The 25,509-nt window shown below is 51.0% G+C and overlaps 1 protein-coding gene across 6 annotated transcripts in view; it reads left to right on the top strand.

Moving 5' to 3' along the window:
* MTRR (5-methyltetrahydrofolate-homocysteine methyltransferase reductase) overlaps positions 1-25,509 on the top strand; it is a 94,328-nt gene that overhangs the window by 48,361 nt on the left and 20,458 nt on the right. For all 6 annotated transcript variants that reach the window (XM_074987864.1, XM_074987866.1, XM_074987861.1 and 3 more), the window contains one exon: positions 18,435-18,621. In XM_074987864.1, coding sequence (XP_074843965.1) covers positions 18,435-18,621 — 187 coding nt within the window. The remainder of the gene's footprint in view (positions 1-18,434; positions 18,622-25,509) is intronic.

Raw genomic sequence — 25,509 nt, 5'->3', positions numbered from 1 at the left:
TGTGGGAGGGAAAGCGTAAAGCAGGGGGCCCCTCCATGAGATCGCGAAGGCATCCCTCAGGGACCCCCGTCCCAGTCCTGCCCTGGAGCAGAATTGTGGGCACTTCTTGTTGTGCTGAGTAGCAAACAGGGTCTATCTGGGGAAAAACCCCATGCGTGGAAAAATCGGTTGCAGCAGATCGGGACGGATCTGCCACTCGTGCGTGAGTGCGAAACGCCTGCTCAGCTGGTCTGCCTTCACATTGCGAGCGCCTGGTAAGTACGAGGCTTTCAAGGTTACATTGTTGGCGATGCAGCAGTTCCACAACCGGACTGCTTCTACACATAAGGCACGGGACCGAGCTCCTCCTTGCCGATTTATATAAAACATGGTGGAGGTATCGTCTGTACTGATCCCGACTACCTTGCCTTTCAGTTGGTCTCGAAAGTGTCTGCAGGCGTTGAACACTGCTTTGAGCTCCAGTATATTTGTGTGCAGTGACTGCTCCATAGAGGACCACAGCCCTTGCGTCACCTCTTCGCCCATGTGTGCTCCCCACCCTATGAGGGGGGCATCTGTAGTAAGAAAAACCAATACGTGTGGTTGGTGGAAGGGTACCCTTGTTAGCAGGTTCTCTGGGTTTACCCACCGTTGCAGGGATTTGCGCACCTCCGTTGTGGGCGACGCCATCCTGTGAACAGTGTGTGCTGCCGGTTTGTATACGCTCGCCAGCCAATGCTGCATGCTGCGCATGTGTAACCTGGCGTTCTGTTGTACGAAACGTTGCTGCTGCCATGTGGCCCAGCGGCTGTAAGCACGTCAGAACCGGCACCATAGGGCTGAAGGTGAAGCCTTGCGCGAGGGAGCCGATGGCCCGAAAGCAAGTCTCTGGTAGATACGCCCTCGCTGTAATAGAATTTATGCGTGCCCCTACGAACTCTATGTCCTGTGTGGGGTCTGTCTTTGATTTTGTCAGATTGATAAGCAGGCCGAGCGAAGAGAACGTGCCTGCTGTGACACATATTATGCGTAGTACCTCCTCCTTTGAGGCCCCTTTGAGTAGGCAGTCATTCAGATACTGGAATATAAATACCCCCTGTCTGTGCAGGTAGGCTGACACCACTGCCAAGGTCTTGGTGAAGACTCTGGGGGCTGAGGAGAGCCCAAACGGTAGGACCTTGTAAGTCGAGGGCTGCGAACCAATCTCCATTGTCTAGTGCCGTAAGGATGGAGGCGTTTGTGATCATCCGAAAACGTTGCTTGCGCAGGTACCGGTGAGGCCTCGAAAATCTAAGATGGACCTCCCCGTGAGGAAGTACCTCGAGTAGAACCCTCTCCCTTGCAGTTGCTCCGGCACTCTTTCCACTGCCCCTACGAGCATGAGATGGTCTACCTCCTGCTTGAGCCTCGCTACATGGGAGGTCTCCTGGAGGTGGGGCCCCGGGTGGAGGTCATGGCGGTGGGAGCAACTGGGAGGGGATGGCGTACCCCGTGGCTATGATCTCCAGCACCCATGTGTCTGTGGTGATCCTTTGCCACTGGTTATAAAATGGTCGGATGATGGCCTTGAGCACTGGTTTCGTGCCCTCTGGAAGCGAGTCCATGAGGGAGGTCAACCTAATGTGGTGTGTTGAAATTATGGTTCGCTAGATGCGCTGCGTAATTTGCCATTGGCAACAGTAGCGTGGAGGAGGAGTAGACCTTTCTGCCCAACAGCTCTAGCTTTTTGGCATGTTTGTTTATTCCCCCACGTTGCGACGACTCCGCCACCAAAGAATTTGGTTGTGGGTGGCTGAACAGGAACTCCGTGCCCTTCGTGGGCACGAAGTATTTTTTTTTTTTTTTTTTTTTTTTTTTCGCTCTTTTGTGGACAGGCGGAATAGTCGCAGGAGTCTGCCATATCATAGTGGCAGGCTCCAAGATTGCGTCATCAGCGGTATTGCTATTTTGGAGGAGGCCGGAGGTCTCAGATTTTTGAGGAGCTTATGGTGTTGCTCTTGCACCTTTGCTGTCTGGAAGCCTTGCGTGAAGGCCACCCTCGTAAAACAGCTCTTGGAACTGTTTGAGATCGTCCGGAGGATGGACGCCCCCCGGGGCCGTAGCCTCATCCGGGGAGGAAAGCGAGGAACCGCTGGGGTACGTCTTTCTGGACCCTTCCGGTTCCTGCTGATGATGGTACACCCTCTCACTAGAGGTGTGCGAGGAAAAATCTCGGGGTTCCATAACCAGTCCCCCCTGAGATGCTTAAGTCTCTGTCCCCGGCCACAATTGCCCTTGGGGGTACGAGATCGTTCGTAGGGATCTTTCCCTAGTAGATTGCCGATGGTGTCTATGCCCTGCGTGGTAGGGGCGACCACGGCAGTATAAGCACTGGTCTTGGGAAGGTGACCTAGACCACTCCCTTGGTGCATACCCTTTGCGTCTGGGGGAGGGAGACCGTCGAGACCCTGGAGAGAGCGACTTTGCCTAATAGTCCAGCGGTTCAAATCCCAGGAAGGGTGGAGGTGGTCCCAGCCAGGGTGAGGCTGGTTGCAGAAATGGAGAAGGGGGCTCTGGGTAGGCCAAGGAGGGGGGGGACCCCTGCCTTCTAGTTGGAGTCTGCAACATAGTGGAGGGCTGTGAGAAAGCAACTACACAGCCCTGTGCGGAGAGGGGCTGCAATGCCTCCTCTTGTGTGCAGTCTTCCCCCTCCCTTGAGGAGGTAACTCCGCCCCTGACATACAGGGGATCCCGGCCACGTCCGCACCGAGCTCGGCACACTCGAAGTCGGTGCCGCATGTGCGGTGTCCTTCGGTGCCGGCAGGCTGCGTGCCTGCGCGCTCTGCACCGCCGGTTTTCCAGGGGTCGGTGGTACCGGCGCTTGTTTAGCCGCCGCCCTGCCTGCGGTGCGGGGCGGCTGGCTGATTATCGAAGGGTGAGCCGCTTGCACGTGGCTCTCCGTGCCCCCGCCGATCAGCTGTTGCTGCGGCTGGGGGCTGCTCGCTCCTCCCGTCCCGCTCGTTGTTGCTGCCGGCAGGGATCGGGCTGGGGGGCATACAGGGCATTCCGGCGTCCGCACCGAGCTCGGCACGCTCAAGGGCGGTGCCGCACGTGCGGTGTCCTCCAGTGCCGGCAGGCTACGTGCCTGCGCGCTCTGCACCGCCGGTTCCCCAGGGGTCGGTGCCGCTGCCTGCGGTGCCGCTGGTACCAGCGCTTGTTTAGCCGCCGCCCTGCCTGCGGTGCGGGGCGGCTGGCTGATTATCGGAGGCTGAGCTGCTTCCACGTGGCTCTCCGTGCCGCCGCTGATCAGCTGTTGTTGCGGCTGGGGGCTGCTCGCTCCTCCCGTCCCGCTCGCTGTTGCTGCCGGCAGGGATCGGGCTGGGGAGCATACAGGGGATTCCGGCCCCGTCTGCACCGAGCTCGGCACGCTCGAGGGCGATGCCGCATGTGCGGTGTCCTCCGGTGCCGGCAGGCTGCGTGCCTGCGCGCTCTGCACCGCCGGTTCCCCGGGGGTCGGTGCCGCTGCCTGCGGTGCCGCCAGTACCGGCGTTTGCTTAGCCGCCGCCCTGCCTGCGGTGCGGGGCGGCTGGCTGAGTATTGGAGGCTGAGCCGCTTCCACGTGGCTCTCCGTGCCGCCGCCGATCAGCTGTTGCTGCGGCTGGGGGCTGCTTGCTCCTCCCGTCCCGCTCGCTGTTGCTGCCGGCAGGGATCGGGCTGGAGATACTTTCCTCCGTTTCTGCGCTGATGGAGTGAGGGAGGCAGCTTTCCTTTTAAGGGCCCCGGAGGGTCCCTCCTGCTGCGGCCGCTCCGGCACTTCTGGCTGGAGGGCCTTGTCAAGAAGCAGCATTTTTTTTTTTTTTTTTTTTTTTTTTTTAAAAGCCTGAAGAGGACATTGTTGGTGAGTCTTTGTGTTTTTAAGTGGGTACTTAGCACCTTCTTTGTGCCGTTTTCCCCGTCCGATGGTCTGCCTTAGCCGGAGGGCTGATAGCCCTAGCTCCTGGCCTCCGGCGCTTGTTACTGGGACTGGCTGAGCTGTCCCTCTCCTAGCTTGTTCGTTGTTGTTTTTTTTTTTTTTTTTTTTTTTTTACAAAATAACAAACGGCTAGCTTATAGTAGCCTAAGTGCCTGAAAAAACTTTAAGAAAAAACAGATAAAGCCATTGAATACACTACTTGGCCTTAGCCTAGTTGGATTCCGTCTGCAGCCGACGGCGGTTAAGAGGAACTGGCGGGGACCGGATCGCGCACATGGCCGGGAGCGCGCGGGGGAGCGGCGCGCACCGGCGCATGCGCGGTCCGGCAGAAACTGCTTGGAAGATCCGATCTGCGGCGCCGGGCGAGCCCGACACCTAATGTGGAGCACCCACGGGGACACTCGAAGAAGAAGCTCCCCAGCCCGATCGCTGCCGGCAGCAACAGCGAGCGGGACGGGAGGAGCGAGCAGCCCCCAGCCGCAGCAACAGCTGATCGGCGGCGGCACGGAGAGCCACGTGGAAGCAGCTCAGCCTCCGATAATCAGCCAGCCGCCCCGCACCGCAGGCAGGGCGGCGGCTAAACAAGCGCTGGTACCAGCGGCGCCGCAGGCAGCGGCACCGACCCCTGGGGAACCGGCGGTGCAGAGCGCGCAGGCACGTAGCCTGCCGGCACTGGAGGACACCGCACGTGCGGCACCGCCCTTGAGCGTGCCGAGCTCGGTGCGGACGCCGGAATGCCCTGTATGCCCCCCAGCCCGATCCCTGCCGGCAGCAACAACGAGCGGGACGGGAGGAGCGAGCAGCCCCCAGCCGCAGCAACAGCTGATCGGCGGCGGCACGGAGAGCCACGTGCAAGCGGCTCACCCTTCGATAATCAGCCAGCCGCCCCGCACCGCAGGCAGGGCGGCGGCTAAACAAGCGCCGGTACCACCTACCCCCGGAAAACCGGCGGTGCAGAGCGCGCAGGCACGCAGCCTGCCGGCACCGAAGGACACCGCACATGCGGCACCGACTTCGAGTGTGCCGAGCTCGGTGCGGACGTGGCCGGGATCCCCTGTATGTCAGGGGCGGAGTTACCTCCTCAAGGGAGGGGGAAGACTGCACACAAGAGGAGGCATTGCAGCCCCTCTCCGCACAGGGCTGTGTAGTTGCTTTCTCACAGCCCTCCGCTATGTTGCAGACTCCAACTAGAAGGCAGGGGTCCCCCCCCTCCTTGGCCTACCCAGAGCCCCCTTCTCCATTTCTGCAACCAGCCTCACCCTGGCTGGGACCACCTCCACCCTTCCTGGGATTTGAACCGCTGGACTATTAGGCAAAGTCGCTCTCTCCAGGGTCTCGACGGTCTCCCTCCCCCAGACGCAAAGGGTATGCACCAAGGGAGTGGTCTAGGTCACCTTCCCAAGACCAGTGCTTATACTGCCGTGGTCGCCCCTACCACGCAGGGCATAGACACCATCGGCAATCTACTAGGGAAAGATCCCTACGAACGATCTCGTACCCCCGAGGGCAATTGTGACCGGGGACAGAGACTTAAGCATCTCAGGGGGGACTGGTTATGGAACCCCGAGATTTTTCCTCACACACCTCTAGTGAGAGGGTGTACCATCATCAGCAGGAACCGGAAGGGTCCAGAGAGACGTACCCCAGCGGTTCCTCGCTTTCCTCCCCGGATGAGGCTACGGCCCCGGGGGGCGTCCATCCTCCGGACGATCTCAAACAGTTCCAAGAGCTGTTTTACGAGGGTGGCCTTCACGCAAGGCTTCCAGACAGCAAAGGTGCAAGAGCAACACCATAAGCTCCTCAAAAATCTGAGACCTCCGGCCTCCTCCAAAATAGCAATACCGCTGATGACGCAATCTTGGAGCCTGCCACTATGATATGGCAGACTCCCGCGACTATTCCGCCTGTCCACAAAAGAGCGAAAAAAAAAAAAAAAAAAAAAAAAAAAAAAAAAATAATAAATACTTCGTGCCCACGAAGGGCATGGAGTTCCTGTTCAGCCACCCACAACTAAATTCTTTGGTGGCGGAGTCGTCGCAACGTGGGGGAATAAACAAACATGCCAAAAAGCTAGAGCTGTTGGGCAGAAAGGTCTACTCCTCCTCCACGCTACTGTTGCCAATGGCAAATTACGCAGCGCATCTAGCGAACCATAATTTCAACAACCACATTAGGTTGACCTCCCTCATGGACTCGCTTCCAGAGGGCACGAAACCAGTGCTCAAGGCCATCATCCGACCATTTTATAACCAGTGGCAAAGGATCACCACAGACACATGGGTGCTGGAGATCATAGCCACGGGGTACGCCATCCCCTCCCAGTTGCTCCCACCGCCATGACCTCCACCCGGGGCCCCACCTCCAGGAGACCTCCCATGTAGCGAGGCTCAAGCAGGAGGTAGACCATCTCATGCTCGTAGGGGCAGTGGAAAGAGTGCCGGAGCAACTGCAAGGGAGAGGGTTCTACTCGAGGTACTTCCTCACGGGGAGGTCCATCTTAGATTTTCGAGGCCCCACCGGTACCTGCGCAAGCAACGTTTTCGGATGATCACAAACGCCTCCATCCTTACGGCACTAGACGATGGAGATTGGTTCGCAGCCCTCGACTTACAAGGTCCTACCGTTTGGGCTCTCCTCAGCCCCCAGAGTCTTCACCAAGACCTTGGCAGTGGTGTCAGCCTACCTGCACAGACAGGGGGTATTTATATTCCAGTATCTGAATGACTGCCTACTCAAAGGGGCCTCAAAGGAGGAGGTACTACGCATAATATGTGTCACAGCAGGCACGTTCTCTTCGCTCGGCCTGCTTATCAATCTGACAAAATCAAAGACAGACCCCACACAGGACATAGAGTTCGTAGGGGCACGCATAAATTCTATTACAGCGAGGGCGTATCTACCAGAGACTCGCTTTCGGGCCATCGGCTCCCTCGCGCAAGGCTTCACCTTCAGCCCTATGGTGCCGGTTCTGACGTGCTTACAGCCGCTGGGCCACATGGCAGCAGCAACGTTTCGTACAACAGAACGCCAGGTTACACATGCGCAGCATGCAGCATTGGCTGGCGAGCGTATACAAACCGGCAGCACACACTGTTCACAGGATGGCGTCGCCCACAACGGAGGTGCGCAAATCCCTGCAATGGTGGGTAAACCCAGAGAACCTGCTAACAAGGGTACCCTTCCACCAACCACACGTATTGGTTTTTCTTACTACAGATGCCCCCCTCATAGGGTGGGGAGCACACATGGGCGAAGAGGTGACGCAAGGGCTGTGGTCCTCTATGGAGCAGTCACTGCACACAAATATACTGGAGCTCAAAGCAGTGTTCAACGCCTGCAGACACTTTCGAGACCAACTGAAAGGCAAGGTAGTCGGGATCAGTACAGACGATACCTCCACCATGTTTTATATAAATCGGCAAGGAGGAGCTCGGTCCCGTGCCTTATGTGTAGAAGCAGTCCGGTTGTGGAACTGCTGCATCGTCAACAATGTAACCTTGAAAGCCTCGTACTTACCAGGCGCTCGCAATGTGAAGGCAGACCAGCTGAGCAGGCGTTTCGCACTCACGCACGAGTGGCAGATCCGTCCCGATCTGCTGCAACCGATTTTTCCACGCATGGGGTTTTTCCCCAGATAGACCCTGTTTGCTACTCAGCACAACAAGAAGTGCCCACAATTCTGCTCCAGGGCAGGACTGGGACGGGGGTCCCTGAGGGATGCCTTCGCGATCTCATGGAGGGGCCCCGTGCTTTACGCTTTCCCTCCCACAGTGCTCATCCACAAAGTGTTGCAGAAAGCCAGGAGGGAAGGAACCTGAATGATCCCGATAGTCCCAACGTGGGATCGACAGCAATGGTTCCCCCTATTCCTGCGCATGTCGGACCGGCCACTGAGGTCCCCTCCGGTGGCGCGGGATCTGCTCACGCAAGCCCAGGGGTCCATAGTGCATCCGCACCCCCAAAGCCTGCGACTACAAACGTGGTTAATCCATGGCTTAGCTCCCTAGAGAGCACATGTACGGAGGAAGTGCAGCAAGTCCTAGAAAGTAGCAGGAGGACTTCCACCAGGAAGACCTTCAAGCAGAAATGGACTCGCTTTACGACATGGTGTTCTACCAAACAGCTAGCCCCCTTTCGGTGCCTATGGCTGTGATATTAGAGTATTTACTGGACCTCAAGAGAGGAGGACTCTCGCTATCCTCGTTTCAGGTCCACCTGGCCGCCATTTTGGTGTTCAGACACGAAGAGGAAGGGCACACGGTGTTCGCCCATCCCATGGTTACCAGGTTCTTCAAAGGGCTGGTAAGCCTATACCCCCCTCAGAAACCGCTTCCACCTCTGTGGAACTCGGACCTGGTGCTTAATGCGAAAAGGGGACCACCGTTTGAGCCTTTGGCCACGGTTTCCCTCCGCCTCCTTATGATGAAGACGACCTTTCTTCTCGCAATCACGTCAGCTCGCAGGGTGAGCGAGCTTGAGGCAGTTATGGCAACGCCGCCCTGCGCTGTTTTTCCAAGGAGGCGGTAACCATACGGCTGCATCCAGCCTTTGTTCCTAAAGTTTCTTTCTGAGTTTCATACTAACGAACCTATTGTTTACCCTTGTTTATCCAAAGCCTCATAACTCTAACAAAGAGGTGCGCCTACACCTCCTGGACGTGAGCAGGCGCTAGCTTTCTATATGGACAGGACCAAGTCCTTCCGGAGAACGGATAGGCTCCTAGTCTCTATCGCTCCCAAATCAAAAGGAGAATGTCTCTCTTCGCAGAGAATCTCTAAGCACATCGTATCTTGCATAAAAATGTGCTACAAACTCAAAAAGACTCCTTTACTGGCCACGCCCAGGGCTCATTCCACTAGGGCGGTGGCAGCATCAACAGTCTTTTTTCAAGGGCGTTGCGCTAAAAGACATTTGCAGAGTGGCGACCTGGTCATCCTGTGACACCTTCGCCAAACATTACGCCCTTCACAGGGTATTCCAAGAGGATACCCGTCTCTTGGCAGCGGTCCTCTCGGGGACAAGCTGCACATAATCCGATTACCCACCTCCTATCTTGGGTTACTGCTGGGTAGTCACCTAATGTGGAGCACCCACGGGGACACTCGAAGAAGAAAGAAAGGTTACTCACCGTAGTAACGGTGGTTCTTCGAGATGTGTCCCCGTGGGTGCTCCACTACCCGCCCATCCTCCCCGCTCCGGATCTCTGTTTAGTGTTTTGCAGGAGCATCCGAGGCGGTTGGTCAAGGAACTGGCGGGGACCGGATCGCGCACATGGCCGGGAGCGCGCGGGGGAGCGGCGCGCACCGGCGCATGCGCGGTCCGGCAGAAACTGCTTGGAAGATCCGATCTGCGGCGCCGGGCGAGCCCGACACCTAATGTGGAGCACCCACGGGGACACATCTCGAAGAACCACCGTTACTACGGTGAGTAACCTTTCTTTATATTGCAATTCAGTTTTCCTTAATGGAACTTTGATCTTGTAGTCAGTGTAGAAATCAGCTCTGCCTGTTTGTGTTTGTATGCACGCATGCACGCATGCACGCACGCGCACACACACACACACACACACACACACACACACACACACACACACACACACACACACACACACACACACACACACACACACAGAGTCCCCGTTGGCTAAAAATTATTCCAACACATAGGAACTCTTTCACTGAAGCCCTTCCCAGTAGAGCTGTTTATTTATGAATTTATTTATTTTATTACAAATCTTAAAACTAAACAAATGAAAATGCTCTTGACACAACTGGAATATTTCCAGGCCAAGTGTGCAGTATGATTACAGTTACAAAGAGCAAGTAAGTAAAGAGAAGTTACTCACCGTAGTAACGGTGGTTCTTCGAGATGTGTCCCCGTGGGTGCTCCACCATAGGTGACGGCTTGGCCGGCGCCGCAGATCGGATCTTCCAAGCAGTTTCTGCCGGACCGCGCATGCGCCGGCGCGCGCCGCTCCCTGGCACGCTCCTGGCCATGTGCGCGATCCGGTCCCCGCCAGTTCCTCGACCAACCGCCTCGGGTGCCCCTGCAAAATACTAACAGAGATCCGAAGCGGGGAGGATGGGCGGGAAGTGGAGCACCCACGGGGACACATCTCGAAGAACCACCGTTACTACGGTGAGTAACTTCTCTTTCTTCTTCGAGTGTCCCCGTGGGTGCTCCACCATAGGTGACTACCCAGCAGTAACCCAAGATAGGTGGTGGGTAATCGGATTATGTGCAGCTGGTCCCCGAGAGGACCGCTGCAGAGAGACGGGTATCCTCTTGGAATACCCTGTGAAGGGCGTAATGTTTGGCGAAGGTGTCGTAGGATGACCAGGTCGCCGCTCTGCAAATGTCTTTCAATGCAACGCCCTTGAAAAAGGCTGTTGATGCTGCCAGCGCCCTGGTGGAATGAGCCCTGGGAGTGGCCGACAAAGGAGTCTTTTTGAGCTCGTAGCACATTTTTATGCAGGATACAATGTGCTTTGAGATTCTCTGCGATGAGAGACCTTCTCCTTTCGATTTGGGAGCGAGGGAGACTAGGAGTCTATCCGTTTTCCGGAAGGACTTGGTCCTGTCTACGTAGAAGGCTAGCGCCCTCCTCACGTCCAGGAGGTGTAGGCGCGCCTCTTCGCTGGAGTTATGAGGCTTTGGATAAAACGAGGGTAGAACAATAGGTTCATTGATGTGAAACTCGGAAGAAACTTTGGGAACAAAGGCTGGATGCAGCCGTATGGTTACCGCCTCCTTGGAAAAGACAGTGCAGGGTGGCGTTGCCATGACTGCCGCAAGCTCGCTCACCCGACGAGCTGACGTAATTGCAAGAAGAAAGGTCGTCTTTATTGTAAGGAGGCGAAGGGGAACCGTGGCCAAGGGCTCGAACGGTGGTCCCATGAGTGTGGTAAGCACCAGGTCCAAGCTCCACGAGGGTGGAATCGGTTTCCGAGGGGGGTAGAGGTTTACCAACCCTTTGAGGAACCTGGTAACCATAGGGTGGGCGAACACCGTGTGCCCTCCATCCTCATGTCTGAACGCCGAGATGGCGGCAAGGTGGACCTTTAACGAGGATAGCGAGAGTCCTGCTCTCTTGAGGTCCAGTAAATACTCTAGAATTGTAGGTATAGGCACCGAAAGGGGGGCCAGCTGCTTGGTAGAACACCAAGCCATGAAGCGAGTCCATTTTTGTTTGTAGGTTTTCCTAGTGGAAGTCCTCCTGCTACTTTCTAGGACTTGCTGTACTTCCATGTGCATGTGCTCTCTAGGGAGCTGAGCCATGGATTAGCCACGCTTGCAGTCGCAGGCTTTGGGGGTGCGGATGCACTATGGACCCCTGGGCTTGCGTGAGCAGATCCGGCGCCACCGGAAGAGGCATCGGTGGGCGGTCCGACATGCGCAGGAGTAGGGGGAACCATTGTTGGCGATCCCACGTTGGGACTATCAGGATCATCCGAGCCTTTTCTCTCCTGGCTTTTTGCAGAACCTTGTGGATCAGCACTGCAGGGGGAAACGCGTAAAGCAGGGGGCCCCCCCACGGGATCGCGAACGCGTCCCCCAGGGACCCCCGGCCCAGCCCTGCTCTGGAGGAGAATCGTGGGCACTGTTTGTTGTGCTGAGTGGCAAACAGATCTATTTGGGGAAACCCCCATGCGTGGAAAATCGGCCGTAGTAGATCGGGACGGATCTGCCACTCGTGGGTGAGTGCAAAACGCCTGCTCAACTGATCTGCCTTCACGTTGTGCGCGCCCGGCAAGTATGAGGCTCTCAGGATTATATCGTGGGCGATGCACCAGTTCCATAGGCGGATTGCTTCCGCGCATAAGGTACGGGATCGAGCTCCTCCTTGCCTGTTTATGTAAAACATGGTGGAGGTATTGTCTGTACTGATCCCGACGACTTTGCCTTGTATACGGTCTCGAAAGTGTTTGCAGGCGTTGAACACTGCTCTGAGCTCTAGAATATTGATATGTAGAGACTGTTACGTGGGTGACCACAGTCCTTGAGCCACCTCTTCGCCCATGTGCGCTCCCCACCCTATGAGGGAGGCATCCGTAGTGAGGAAAACCGATATTTGCGGCTGATGGAAGGGTACCCCTGTTAGCAAGTTCCCGGGGTTTACCCACCATTGCAGGGATTCGCGCACCCCAGGTGAGGGCGACACCACCCTGTGAACGGTGTGTACTGCCGGCTTGTATACACTTGCCAGCCAGTGTTGCATGCTGCGCATGTGCAACCTGGCGTTCTGTACCACAAACGTCGCCGCTGCCATGTGGCCCAGCAGCTGCAAGCACGTCAAGACCGGCACTGTAGGGCTGAAGGTGATGACCTGCACGAGGGAACCGGTGGCTCGAAAGCGAGCCTCTGGTAGGTATACTCTCGCCGAGACCGAGTTTATGCGAGCCCCTATGAACTCTATGTCCTGTGAGGGGTCTATCTTTGATTTTGCCAGATTGATAACCAGGCCAAGTGAGGAGAACGTGTTTGCTGTGACGCGTATCATGCGGAGAACTTCCCTTTTCGAGGTCCCTTTGAGCAGGCAGTTGTCCAGATACGGGAAAATAAACACCCCCTGTCTGTGCAGGTAGGCTGACACCACTGCCAAGGTCTTGGTGAAGACTCTGGGGGCCGAGGAAAGGCCAAACGGTAGGACCTTGTATTGGAAGTGTTCGTTGCCCACCATGAACCGGAGAAAACGCCGGTGAGCCGGATGGATGGTTATGTGGAAGTACGCGTCTTGTAGATCGAGGGCTGCGAACCAGTCTCCATCGTCCAGTGCTGTAAGGATGGAGGCAATCATGATCATCCGAAAACGTTGCTTGCGTAGATACCTGTTGAGGCCACGAAGGTCTAAGATGGGCCTCCAGCCTCCTGTCTTTTTCTCCGTCAGGAAATACCGAGAGTAGAACCCTTTCCCTTGCAGTTGCTCCGGCACCTTTTCCACCGCCCCTATGAACTCGAGGTGGGCCACCTCCTGCCTGAGCCTGGCTACATGGGAGGCCTCCTGGGGGTGGGGCTTGGGCGGGGGTCGCGGCGGCGGGAGCGACTGGAAGGGGATGGCGTACCCCGTGGCTATGATCTCCAGCACCCATTTGTCTGTGGTGATCCTTTGCCACTGGTCGTAGAATGGTCGGAGGCGATGGTGAAAAAGTCGTTTCGGATGATCTTGTGCAATGGTGGTGATGGCGCAGCCCTGGATCTGTATGTCAAACTTGTGGCCTTTGGCCCCGCCCCGAGGACGGACGGCCCTGTTGTGAGCGTCACCTGGGGGTTCTGTACTGCTGGTGCTGCTGATGCCGCCCTTGCTCGTAACCCCTGTGATACTGGGGGCGCTGTTGCTGGTACTGGTACCGCCTTTGCTGTGGGTAGTACCTTTTCTTTGAGTACGGAGGGGTGTAAATCCCCAGGGTCCTGAGTGTGGCTCTTGAATCTTTACTGGAATGAAGGACCGAGTCAGTTGATTCAGCAAACAGCTTCTGCAAGTCGAAGGGAAGGTCGACTATCTTCGCCTGCAGATCTCTCGGTATACCCGAGGTCTGGAGCCAGGACTCCCGTCGCATCACCACTGCAGTTGCTGTGGAACGTGCTGCCGTGTCCGCAACGTCCAAAGCAATCTGAACTTCCATCCTCGCAGCCGCGTAGCCCTCTTGCACTATGGCCTTGAGGACCAGCTTTTTGTCCTCTGGAAGCGAGTCCATGAGGGAAGTTAATCTGGCATAGTTGTCGAAATTATGGTTCGCCAAGTGCGCTGCGTAATTTGCCATTCGCAACGTTAAGGTGGAGGAGGAGTAGACCTTTCTGCCGAACAGCTCTAGCTTCTTGGCATCTCTGTCCGTTCCCTCTGTTTTAAATTGAGATGTTTTTAATCTTTGTTGCGAGGACTCCACCACCAAGGAGTTTGGCTGGGGGTGGCTAAACAAGAACTCCATGCCCTTCGCCGGCATGAAGTATTTCTTATCCGCTCTCTTTTGGACAGGCGGAATAGTTGCAGGGGTCTGCCATATGGTAGTGGCGGACTCCAAGATCGCTTCATCAAGCGGTATTGCTACTCTGGAGGAGGCCGGGGAGCTCAAATTTTTAAGGAGCTTATGATGTTTCTCTTGCACTTGTGCTGTCTGGATGCCTTGCGTGAAAGCTACCCTCTTAAACAGCTCCTGAAACTGTTTGAGATCGTCCTTAGGATGGACGTCCCCTAAGGCCGTGGCCTCATCCGGGGAGGAAAACGAGGAACCGCTGGGGTACATTTCTTTGGACCCTTCCGGTTCTTGATGGTGATGGTGCGCCCTCTCGCTGGAGGTTTGCGAGGGAAAATCTCGTGGGTCCACGGCCAGTCCCCCCTGGGATGCTTGAGTCTCTGTCCCCGATCGCGATTGCCCTTGGGGGTACGAGGTAGTATGTGGGGATCTTTCCCTGGTAGATTGCCGATGGTGTCCATGCCCCGCGTGGTAGGGACGACCATGGCAGTATAGGCACTGTTCCTGGGAAGGTGACCTTGACCATTCCCTTTGCACGTACCCTCTGTGTCTGGGAGAGGGGGATCGTCGAGACACTGGAGAGAGCGATTTTGCATAATAGTCCAGCGTTTCAAATCCCAGGAAGGGTGAGGGTGATGCCAGCCATGGGGAGGCTGATTGCAGGAAAGGAGAAGGGGGCTCCGGGTAGGCTAGGGGGGACCCCTGCCTTCTGGTTGGAGTCTGCAACATGAGCGGAGGGCTGTGAGAAAAGAACTCCACAGCCCTGTCTGGAGAGGGGCTGCAGTGCCTCCTCTTGTGTGCAGCCTTTCCCCTCCCTAAGGGAGGTAACTCCGCCCCCTGATGGGCGGGGGATCCCGGCCCCGTCGGCACCGTGCTAGGCACTCTCGAAGGCGGTGCCGCACGTGCGGAGTCCTTCTGCGCCTGCAGGCTACGTGCCTGCGCGCTCTGCACCGCCGGTTCCCCGGGGGTCGGTGCCGCTGCCTGCGGTGCCGCCGGTACCGGCGCTTGCTTAGCCGCCGCCCTGCCTGCGGTGCGGGGCAGCTGGCTGATTATTGGAGGCTGAGCCGCTTCCACGTGGCTCTCCGTGCCGCCGCCGATCAGCTGTTGCTGCGGCTGGGGGCTGCTTGCTCCTCCCGTCCCGCTCACTGTTGCTGCCGGCAGGGATCGGGTTGGAGAAACTTTCCTCCGTTTTTGCGCTGATGGAGTGAGGGAGGCAGCTTTTCTTCTAAGGGCCCCGGAGGGTCCCTCCTGCTGCGGCCGCTCCAGCACGTCTGGCTGGAGGGCCTTGTCAAGAAGCAGCAGTTTAATCCTCATCTCCCTGTCTCTCCGTGCTCTGGTTGTTAATTTTGCACAGAAGGCGCATTTTTGTGCCACATGGGACTCCCCCAGGCACCTTATGCATAGACTGTGCCCATCGGACACTGGCATCGCCTCTCGGCAGGACTCACATTTTTTAAAGCCTGAGGAGGACATTGTTGGTGAGTCTTTGAGTTTGTTTATGGGTACTTAGCACCTTCCTTGTGCTGTTTCCCCGTCCGATGGCCTGCCTCAGCAGGAGGGCTGATGGCCCTAGCTCCCGGCCTCCGGCGCTTGTTACTGGGACTGGCTTGAGCTGTCCCTCCGTAGCTTGTTTGTTGTTTGTTTGTTTGTTTTTTGTTTTTTTTTACAAAATAACAACCGGCTACTTATGGTAGCCTAAATAACTGAAAACTTTAAAGAGAAAACAAATAAAGTCGTTGAATACGCTATGTGGCTTTAGCCTAGTCGGATTCCGTCTGCAGCCGACGGCGGTTGAGAGGAACTGGCGGGGACCGGATCGCGCACATGGCCAGGAGCGCGCCAGGGAGCGGCGCACGCCGGCGCATGCGCGGTCCGGCAGAAACTGCTTGGAAGATCCGATCTGCGGCGCCGGCCAAGCCGTCACCTATGGTGGAGCACCCATGGGGACACTCGAAGAAGAAGCTTAGTTCTAGACTGGCTCATAAAGCATCTGCTTAGTGAAATGGTGTCTTCCATAAGCTGGACCCAACCGTCTCAGAGAGACTGATCGAAGAACTGAAAGTGATATCTCCGCTGAGTATCAAGAGTGAGACTGATATTTCAAAGGAGGAAGTAGAAAGAGCAGCGAAACGGCTAAACAACAACAAGAGTCCTGGAAATAAGATCACGGGAGAGATGATTAAATATGGCAGCGAAAGTATGATTCAGGAAATACGACTATGTAATATAGCATGGAAAGAAGGGGAAGCACCTGAGGGATGGACAAGATCCATGCTAGGGACAATACACAGGAAAGGAAGTGCACTGGACTGCAAGAACTACAGAATGATTGCCCTAACGCGTCATCTAGGCAAGGTGCTGATGATGATACTGATGGACAGACTAAGATCACAGATAGAAGAACATCTCATGGACAAGCAAGCAGGGTTCAGGAAAGGATAAAAGTACCATACAGCAGATATTGGTACTAAGATTAATGATGGAGAAAGCTCGATGAAAGAACTAGAACATCTACACTTACTTCGTTGATTTTTCAGAAGTCATTTGACTGTATAGATCAGAAAGTGACTTGGGTGGTGTTGGAGTCATACGGAATAGATTGAAGACTGATATGGTTGTTGAAGGATATCAGTGACAATGCGGAGGCAGTGGTGAGAAAATGTGGAGAGTTGGGAAGGTAGCTTAGAATGAGTAGAGGTACGAGACAAGGAGATCCAATCTCACCGAGTATTTTCATCATTCATCTAGAGAGAGCGATGGATAAGATCAAGGAAGAGGTAGAATGAATACTGGTGCATGGGATAAGAGTTAACTTGAGGTTCGTGGATGATACAGTTATCATTGAGGAAGAGGAGAAGCTAGAGAAAATGGTGCAGGTGCTAAACAAGGAAGGGAAATGGTACGGATTGATTATGAACATCAATAAAACAAAAACAATGGTATTTGGAGATAAGGAAATAGGAAGGAAGATCAGTGTAGATGGGATTGAACTAGAGAATGCAGAGAAGTTCATATATCTGGGGAACAACATAACCTATGATCTAGACTGTAAGAAGGAAATAACAACTAGAAAAGTGAAAGCAAGAGCAACTTTGAAGGTGATGAATAAGATCTGGAAAAACAAAGCAATCAACTTAGGAACAAAGCTGAGCATCTTGAAAATGTGTGTATTCAGCCACATATTGTACGGATGTGAGAAGTGGGTGATAATGGAAGATTCGAAGGTAAGAATATTGGCATTCGGGAGGAGTTCTTATAGAAAGATCCTGAGAATAGGATGGATGCAGAAAGTCACCAATGAGGAATTATATAGGAAGATACAGCCGAAAGAGAACCTACTGCAGAATGTTATACAATGGAAGTTACAGCTCTTCAGGCATATTTGCAGAATGAACGACAAACGCAAAATCCAGACCCTGGTGTTCAGCATAATGGACAGTTCGAATGGGAGAGGCAAACCCCGCAGAGAATGGGTAGACAGGTGCAGAGCTAGTCTATAGAAACTAAGCCACTCAGCACTGGACAGGGAAAGATGGACGGAACTTGTGAGAGAGGCATCAGACACCAGTGGACACTGAGCCCAAGTAGTTGATGATAAGCAGCAGAGGTGTCTCACTGCTGAGCTGCCACTCTTGAAATTGCTTCACTCTCAGATTGGGCTGACTGAGTGAGGTGTCTGCTCCTGTTTACCAGTGCTTCTGAGTCAACCCAGCTAGGCAAGTCCTAGCCTTTGCCTTTGGGTAGAGATACAGAAGATCACTGAAGCCTGGCTTCCCATCCCCAAGTCCTGTGAAGAAGAAAGAGGAGACTGAAGAGTTCCATAACAGCCCTTTGACAGGGACTGGTATTGCAGACATGGCAATGTCTGGAAAGGAAGCATCTGTCAGAGAGAGAGACTGCAGGAGGCAAATTCATGAATGAGGAAATTGGAAGGGCAAGAGTTACAGAAGGGAGTGGGTACAAATGGAGGATGTGGAGACTGAGGGTGAGATGGGGGAAGGAATTGGATGACAATGATTAAATCAGTTAAAAATGGAGAGCTGGAAATAAATTAGGGAAGGATGGCAGACACAATAAAATGAGCATTAAATAAAATCTAGAATGAGGAGAAGCAGAAAAAAGATGGTGGCAATAGGTAGAGGCATTAGAAGAGATGTAACTGAAGAAAGAAAAATTAAAATCTGGGTAGAAAGAAATCTAAGTTAATGTGTTTACTGTAATAGAATGTTTTTAGTAAAATGTTTTGATTAAAAACTCAAATGTTGTGGTGCTTTTAAATAAAGCAATATTCTTTGAATGACTTGGAGAATTTTATCAGCGCTCTCAGAAAATGCACACGAATCTTATGAGTTCAGGAGAGTTCTATTGGAATTGCATGAGTCATTCATATGGTATTGTCCAGGCATTTGCCAGTCCAGCTCTATGAAACTCTGACTTCAGTGAGTTTTGGATAAGGTCAAAAATGAAGCTACATTAAGATGACATGATTACTTCTGAGACAGTGTTTTGTTGAATTGTTTGTGTCATTGCAGCTCCAATTCATTTCAGCCAGGAAAACTGCAATTTGTTTTTAATATTGTGGAGTTTCCATCCTCTCCATGTCGATCAGTTTCACGAAAAGGTGTGTGTACAGGCTGGCTTTCTGAGTTAGTTGCACCAATACTTCAACCACATGAAAACTCTTTACACGCAAAAGAAGGAAAATCATCTGATATAAAGGTACTAAAACAAAGTCCAATTTCTTGTGTTTTTAGAGTGATACAATTATAATATATATTTCTGCAATAAAATAAAACAGTTTTCCTTATTTCTTTGATCTGGGGCTCAAAAATTGATAGTGGCATTATGGGTAAAATATTGGTCCCTTTGGGCACTTCCACCACTAGCTACACGTTTCTCCTTCCCCTTTGTGATCCCTTTATATCAGCTGTGGAAATTTTTCCTGATTAAAATCTTGGTTAACTTTAGCTATGCATAGGATAGCCTGACAAAGTAGTATGGTCAGTGTGTTGGATTAAATTCATGGATGGATTTAAACTTATTAATGATAGGCCAAAATCCAAGCCCTGGGTTTAAGTGCCCCCTCCAAACTCTTGAGATGTTTGGAAAAAGATCTTAGTTTGACGTTTGTTCTTCTTCTCTAATCCTCACCTTGAAATGCATGTGAAATTTGCATTAATCTTAGCAGGAGTTCCATGTTCATATTAAAAAGGAAATTAACCACTATGAGGACTCATTTACTGAAATTGTCTACTGATTTAAATAGGTTCAGCTCTACTCATTATTCTTGGCAAAGAATTTGGCAGCAAAAATTTAGTGCATGGGTGGTGTTAGCCCAGGCTTCTTTTGTCCAGCTTGTTACTTACTTTTGACACCAAAAAGTAGAGTCTGATATCAGTACCTTAGTCTATGAGCTCCCTTTCCATTGGCTGCCTCTTCCACAGTTGTCTGTCTTTTATAACCCTGTAAAAGGGTCAGTTGGCTTGCAGTCAGCCCATAAGAGGGCAGCTTCAGAGCTTCATCCAAAATTACTCCTCTCCTTTTCTGAGTCTTTCTGCATAGGTGAACCTACATTTAATCAGCCAGTTGGTAAAATTATAGCACTGCAGTATTGACAATACCCTTGGCTTTCCCTCCCCCTTTTCAATGTTTGCACATGGCTGGATCCACCACACAATGTATGTGTATACATATGGCAGTCATGTAATAAAGTGCAGCAGTGATTTATACAGATCTTGTAGCCCTATTTATTTTGCTTTTCAAAAAGTATTTCAGTCCTTCCGTTTTTCTCCTTGAAGTGAGTTCCTTTAGGACAAAATTCATATTCTTTAACAGACGTTGAAAAGGTATATTTGTTACACTAATTCGTATGTACCAGAGAGGTAGCTGTGTTAGTCTGTATCTTCAAGAACAAGAAGTCCTGTGGCACCTTATGGACTAACAGATTTCATCAGACTAATTCATATGGGAATTCTTTTTTTTTTTATCACTTACTCTCTGCACAAGTATCGTTTAGTTTTCCTGTTTGATGACTTGCCTTTGTGAAGTCGGAATTGCTAATATGCTGAAATGCTTTGCTTTTGTGTCTGCTATATGTATATACGCATAGCCACGCTTTGTGTGGTGGGATCCTCAGAGCTAGGGTCTGCAAGTAAGCATTGCCTGGCAAATTTTGCAGTGTTGGGAAAACATGGGTTTGCAAACCTCTAAAATGGTAATCATTGCTGCATTTCTCCACATGAAACCAATACCCATTTAATTCAGTTTTGCAGCTCCTGTTGTAATTACTTGTGGAATCCAGTGAGCATCCATTTTGACTGTGTGAGCAGTAAAATCTTCATTAGCTGGCATATTTGGGGACTGGTTAACTAACAGTTTGGCGTGTGGGAGGAGACTGTGGGTTGAGACAGCAGGAGGGGTGTGGGAGGGCCTCTGGGCTGGAAATTAGGGGGTCGAGGTGCAGGAGAGGGAATCTGGGCTGGGGCAGGGAGTTGAGTGCGGGAGGTGGTGAGGGCTATGACTGCAGGTGTGGGCTTTCAGGTGAGGCTGGGGGTGAGAGATTGAGATACAAGAAGAATCTCCAGCGTGGGACTGAGGGATTTGGACTGTGGGAGAGGGAGTGGGTTTGGGCTTTGGGAGGGAGTCAGGGAGGGTGTGGGAGGGAGTCGGGGTGTGAGACGGAGCCCAGCTCTGGGGGGTTGGAGTGTGGGAGGGTATGTGGGGCATGGAAGGGATTTCAGGGTGCAGGATCTGGGCGGCACTCACTTGGAGCAGCTTGCTGCAAGCAGTGATATCTCCCTGCTGTTCCTCGATGGAGGCTTATCTAGGGTACCCTGCACAGCACTGCTTCCATCGCTCCTGTTGGCCACAGTTTCTTGATAATGGGAGCTGTGAAGTTAGTGCCTGGGGAAGGGCGTGGGCAGCACACAGAGCTGCCATGGCCATTCCTCTGCTTAGGAGCAGCAGGACATATTGCCACTTCCAGGGAGCCATGTAGGGAGCCTGCTGGCCCTGTGCCAACTGCATTATCAACAGGAATTACAATGAAGGTTAAAAAAATATACTGGGTTTATAGAGCTTTCCAGTTGGTGCAGGGCCACATAACACACCTCTTACTGTATATGCAAGGGATCAAAGACCCTTACTGATTTAAGGAACTGGCATGCTGGCTGGGTAAAATAAGGCTTCCTGTCCATGCACTTGGGAGGCTGTAGTCTATAATCTTATCTGCAACTTTGATAAAAGTTTTAATAGATTGACTTTGAAGCTCTGCATCACTATTGTCTTGCTCACTTTTAAGTATTTGATAAGTTGTTAATTAAGTAAACTTTATTTCACAGTCAAGTAATGCAAATCTCACAGCCTTGTTTTGAGGCTACGTCTTCACTCTGGTAGGGGCACGCTAAATCTAACTCACAGGGTGCCCATGTTGGCGCCAGTCCTGCCCCTCATGAGAGATAAGAGAAATCGATAGGCGCAAATGCTCCTATCAACCTCCAGCAGCAGAGACAGTGCTGAAGCCCAAATTAAGGTGCATCAACTCCAGTGATACAATTAACGTAGCTGGAGTTGCATATCTTAATTCCGTCTTCTGCTGTAGTGTAGCTCTGCCCTCAATCAGCGAGCTTTTTGCCTATGATAAAATTGAGTTGTAGCTGTTAAATTTCTTGATCATACAACAAGTGTTTTAGCTCCTTAACTTTTTTGTAAGACCCTGAAAATGACCATAGTGGGTCAGACCAAAGGTTCATCTAGCCCGTTGTCCACAATTCATGTACCCTGTCTTCTGACCATGTCCAATGCCAGTTGCCACATAGGTAATGAACAGAATAGGTAATCCCCAAGTGATTCATCACCTGTTGTCCATTCTCAGCTTCTGGCAGAGGCTAGGGATACCATTGCTGCCCATCCTGGTTAATATCCATTGATGGACCGATTTTCCATGAATTTATCTAGTTCTTTATGGAGCCTGGTTGTAGTCTTGGTCTTCACAGCATCCTCTGGTAAGGAGTTCCACAGATTGACAGTGTGTTGTATGAAAAAAAAATTAGTTTGTTTTAAACATGCTGCCTATTAATTTTGTTTGTTGATCCCTGATTCTGGTTTTGTGAGAAGTGTTATGTTTGTAACTTGCATCCCTTTTTCCACCAAACTCAAAAAGTAACATACTGTGCATGCGTTCAATCGCAGCATACCAACTTCATATCTTGTCCTAACTGGTTTAGGGCACAGTTTCACAGGAAGATTGGAACCCACAGCCTAGACTTCCCTTTGCAGATTTTCTTTAAAATTCAATTTTCTGCTTGGATGATACTTAAACTTTTTTGACACTTTCTGTTAGCTTGTCAACCTTTGGGAAATTGGGCCTTCAGATCTCATTAGCGAGGGTTACTATGTGAGCACTGCAGGTATGTTGAGCTGAGTTAGACAGTAATCTCAAAGTATTTGATCGTAAGCATTTGATGTAGGATGTGTTGTCAGACAGATGCACTAATATAATCAAAAGCCACCCAAAAGTCATTCAGGTGCTTTGCAGTAGTGTGTGCATTGCTGTTGTAAATAACAGTCTGTATGTAAATTGTATCAGCAAGGACAACTTTCAGTTCTGAATTTGTCATCATCCATTTAGGCAAAACAAAGTATGTATCAGATACAGATGTTGGGCATGAGTCAATTTGGCAGTTACCCTGGACAGGCATCCAGACATATTACCAAATCCATAATCTCCCCCTTTTGATACTAGTTAATTTCAGGTAACTATTGATATCTCAACTAGATTGATGAAGGAATCACTCCACCATTTGCTGCATTTTTTGCTGAAGAATTCCCATAGCTTTTTGTTGTCTGTTTTTTTAAGAGAGAGATTTGTGCAAACAAATGTGTTTGGTCAATATTTAGGGAAGTGTACATGCTTCCCAGTTTTCAGTGGAATTTTGAAACCAAGAAGTCACCATTTTTTTGTTTCTTCACATGTAAAGCAGTTGTTATTCTTCCCTAGATTTCCACCTTCCTCTTGATAAACACCTGAGTCCAGATCACTGTTTTAACTCTTTTTTGGTAATGACGTACAGTAACATTTCAACAGATACAGAAGCGCTTGTCTGCATCACTGAGTAAAACTCCTGGTAGATGCTGCAGACACCTTTAACTTTTTTAAGCATCTGTTTTGTTGTTTGCAGTGTATTATGTGGCAGGTGGGCAAGATGTGGCCTGTGGTCCAGATACAGTCTGCTACTTCTTTTCAGCCAGCCCATTCCTACAGCTACAGTTGCGGAGTAGGGAGTGCCTCAGGTTCTGCACCTGCCCCCAGCAAAATCTCTCCATTGCCGTTAGCCAATTTCAGGCCAACAGGAGGCAAGAGACTTTGCTAGGGCTTGGGACAGTGCTCAAAGCTGCCCCCAGCCCCAGCACAGAATGCCACAGGGAACAGCTAGTGGGCTGGGGCTTCTGGCAGGCAGGGAAGGCTGCATGAGAGTGCTGCAGGCCAGGAGGTGCTTAGGTAAGTGCCTCCCAGCCAGAGCCTGCTGCTGGCATCCCACCCCAACTCCATCCCAGATCCTGCACCCTCTCCTAAACTCCACCCCCAGTCAAGAATCCTCTCTTGGGTCCATGACCCCTCCTGGACCCTGTACACTGATCCTCTTCCCCAGATCACAACCCAAACCCTTTACACCCTCCTCTCAGGTCACAACTCCATCTCAGATCCTGAGCTCATTCCTACATCCCTCCCCCAGGTCACAGTCCTCTCCTGTACCCATACCCACTCCCAAACCTTGCACCCCAGTACCATCCCTAGTCACAACCCCGTTGTTCAGCCAAACTCCCTCTCAGATCCCACACCCTATCCTGCACCAATCTCCCTTCTGCACCCAACCTCCAACCCACACCCCCTACATAGAAAACTGCAGCCTTGGAACACTTGCCAGAATCTTGGAGTGGCAACCACATCGAAAATTATTGCCCATCCCTTGTATAGTCCTTTGCATCTAGGTTGTATTCAGTCACATTGATGGTGTGCTCACTTCATAGCTCTATTCTGTGCATACAGGAAAATAATACACATGGACTCATAATGTTTGACTTGTACCCTTTGCTAAGGTGATATTTGTGTGAAATACTTCACTCATTTTCATTTTGTTTTAAGACTAATGAATAAAATGTGGCATTGGACTAATGTCATAATTTTTTTCATAGTTTAGGAAATTGTGATTTACACAAGACCTTAGTCAGGTAGTATGTTCTAATGTGTGCTAGACTATTACTGGGGACTATAAGTGTTGCCAAAGGGATGCCTGCTTTCCTTCCTTAGGAAAGGGCAGGAGGTTTACAGTGGTGAACCTCATGAATTTCCAGTGTCTAATGAGGTCTTGTAATAGGCCAGGTTACTGAAAATTACTATATTGGAAAAGTTTCAGGAACAACCAAAGAGGATTGAGAAATGTCTGGTGTGTATCTAAAGTCATGGACCTTTTAGAAGATAACACCTTTTTATTTGTTGCCGTGCAAGAAGGGATTTATAATGTATCTTTTGGTCAGATAATTGCTTTCCATCATGTGTATTCATCATGCTGTCAGACTCATTAGAAATAAGTGAAATAGCAGAAATCTGGCAGGGTAATGTGTAATCAGCTTGCCAAAAAGGAAAAACAACTGACAGCAAAACATTTAGATCATCATCTATTTGATTAAAATAGGGAAGCCACCCTAGGGTCTAATGCAAGATATCCATATCCATAGTCAATGGTAATTTGTCAAAATTATTAGACCGAGACCTCTCTTACAAATTAACTTAATTTTTTAAAAATAATTTTCAAGGGAAATTGACTAAGTGTGCATATAATGTAGTTTATTCCAGCTTTCAGAAACATCTTTCTTAAAATATTTTATCACTTTTTGAATTACTCCTGAGGTACAGGAAAGGAGCATAAACATACGGTAGGTAGGGGGAAGAAGAATGAAAGGTTAATTACTTATAGTGGGCTGAATAAAATTCTAAGGTGTGTTTATCTGCTGTGTAAGCTAAAATTTAACGCAGATAAATGGGCAGTGATGTACATTGATTGCAAAGTATGTAGAATACCAATACAAAATGAATGAGGCTGATGTTGAGCAGAAATATATTTTATTAATTACAGACACTTTTAAAACATATAGATATATGTAAGCCATTTGCAAAAGCAATATTTGCAAAAAATCAAAACCACACACAGTATTGGAACAGGTAATGGTAAAAGTAACTCTGTAACTCAGGTACAGTGGAATGCACAGTGATCATATGCACACATGCAAACTGCACACATGCAAACATTGGCTTCCCCTTCACTAATTGCACTATTTTCTTATCATTAAATAGCAAAAAGAAACCTAAAGCTCTACTGTTTTTAGAGGTATGACAAAAAGTCAGTGCAGGCAGGGTATTAAACAATAAGAAATTGACTAAAATATTGCTTTATGTGGTAGAGCAGAATTTCTTCAACTTTGCTTGAACATTTATCTCCTCAAACTTTAAAAATAAATCAAATAAATTAATTTGGGGTTTCCCTTAAATGGGGATCTAAGTTCTCTCTAAACTGTGTGGCTGTGCAGCTGGCTATCAAGGGCCATGCA

Source organism: Carettochelys insculpta, chromosome 2 (genome assembly GCF_033958435.1).
Source record: "Carettochelys insculpta isolate YL-2023 chromosome 2, ASM3395843v1, whole genome shotgun sequence".
Lineage (NCBI taxonomy): Eukaryota > Metazoa > Chordata > Testudines > Carettochelyidae > Carettochelys > Carettochelys insculpta.
The sequence above is the reverse complement of the archived record's forward strand: the minus strand, read 5'-3'. Positions and strand labels throughout refer to the sequence as shown.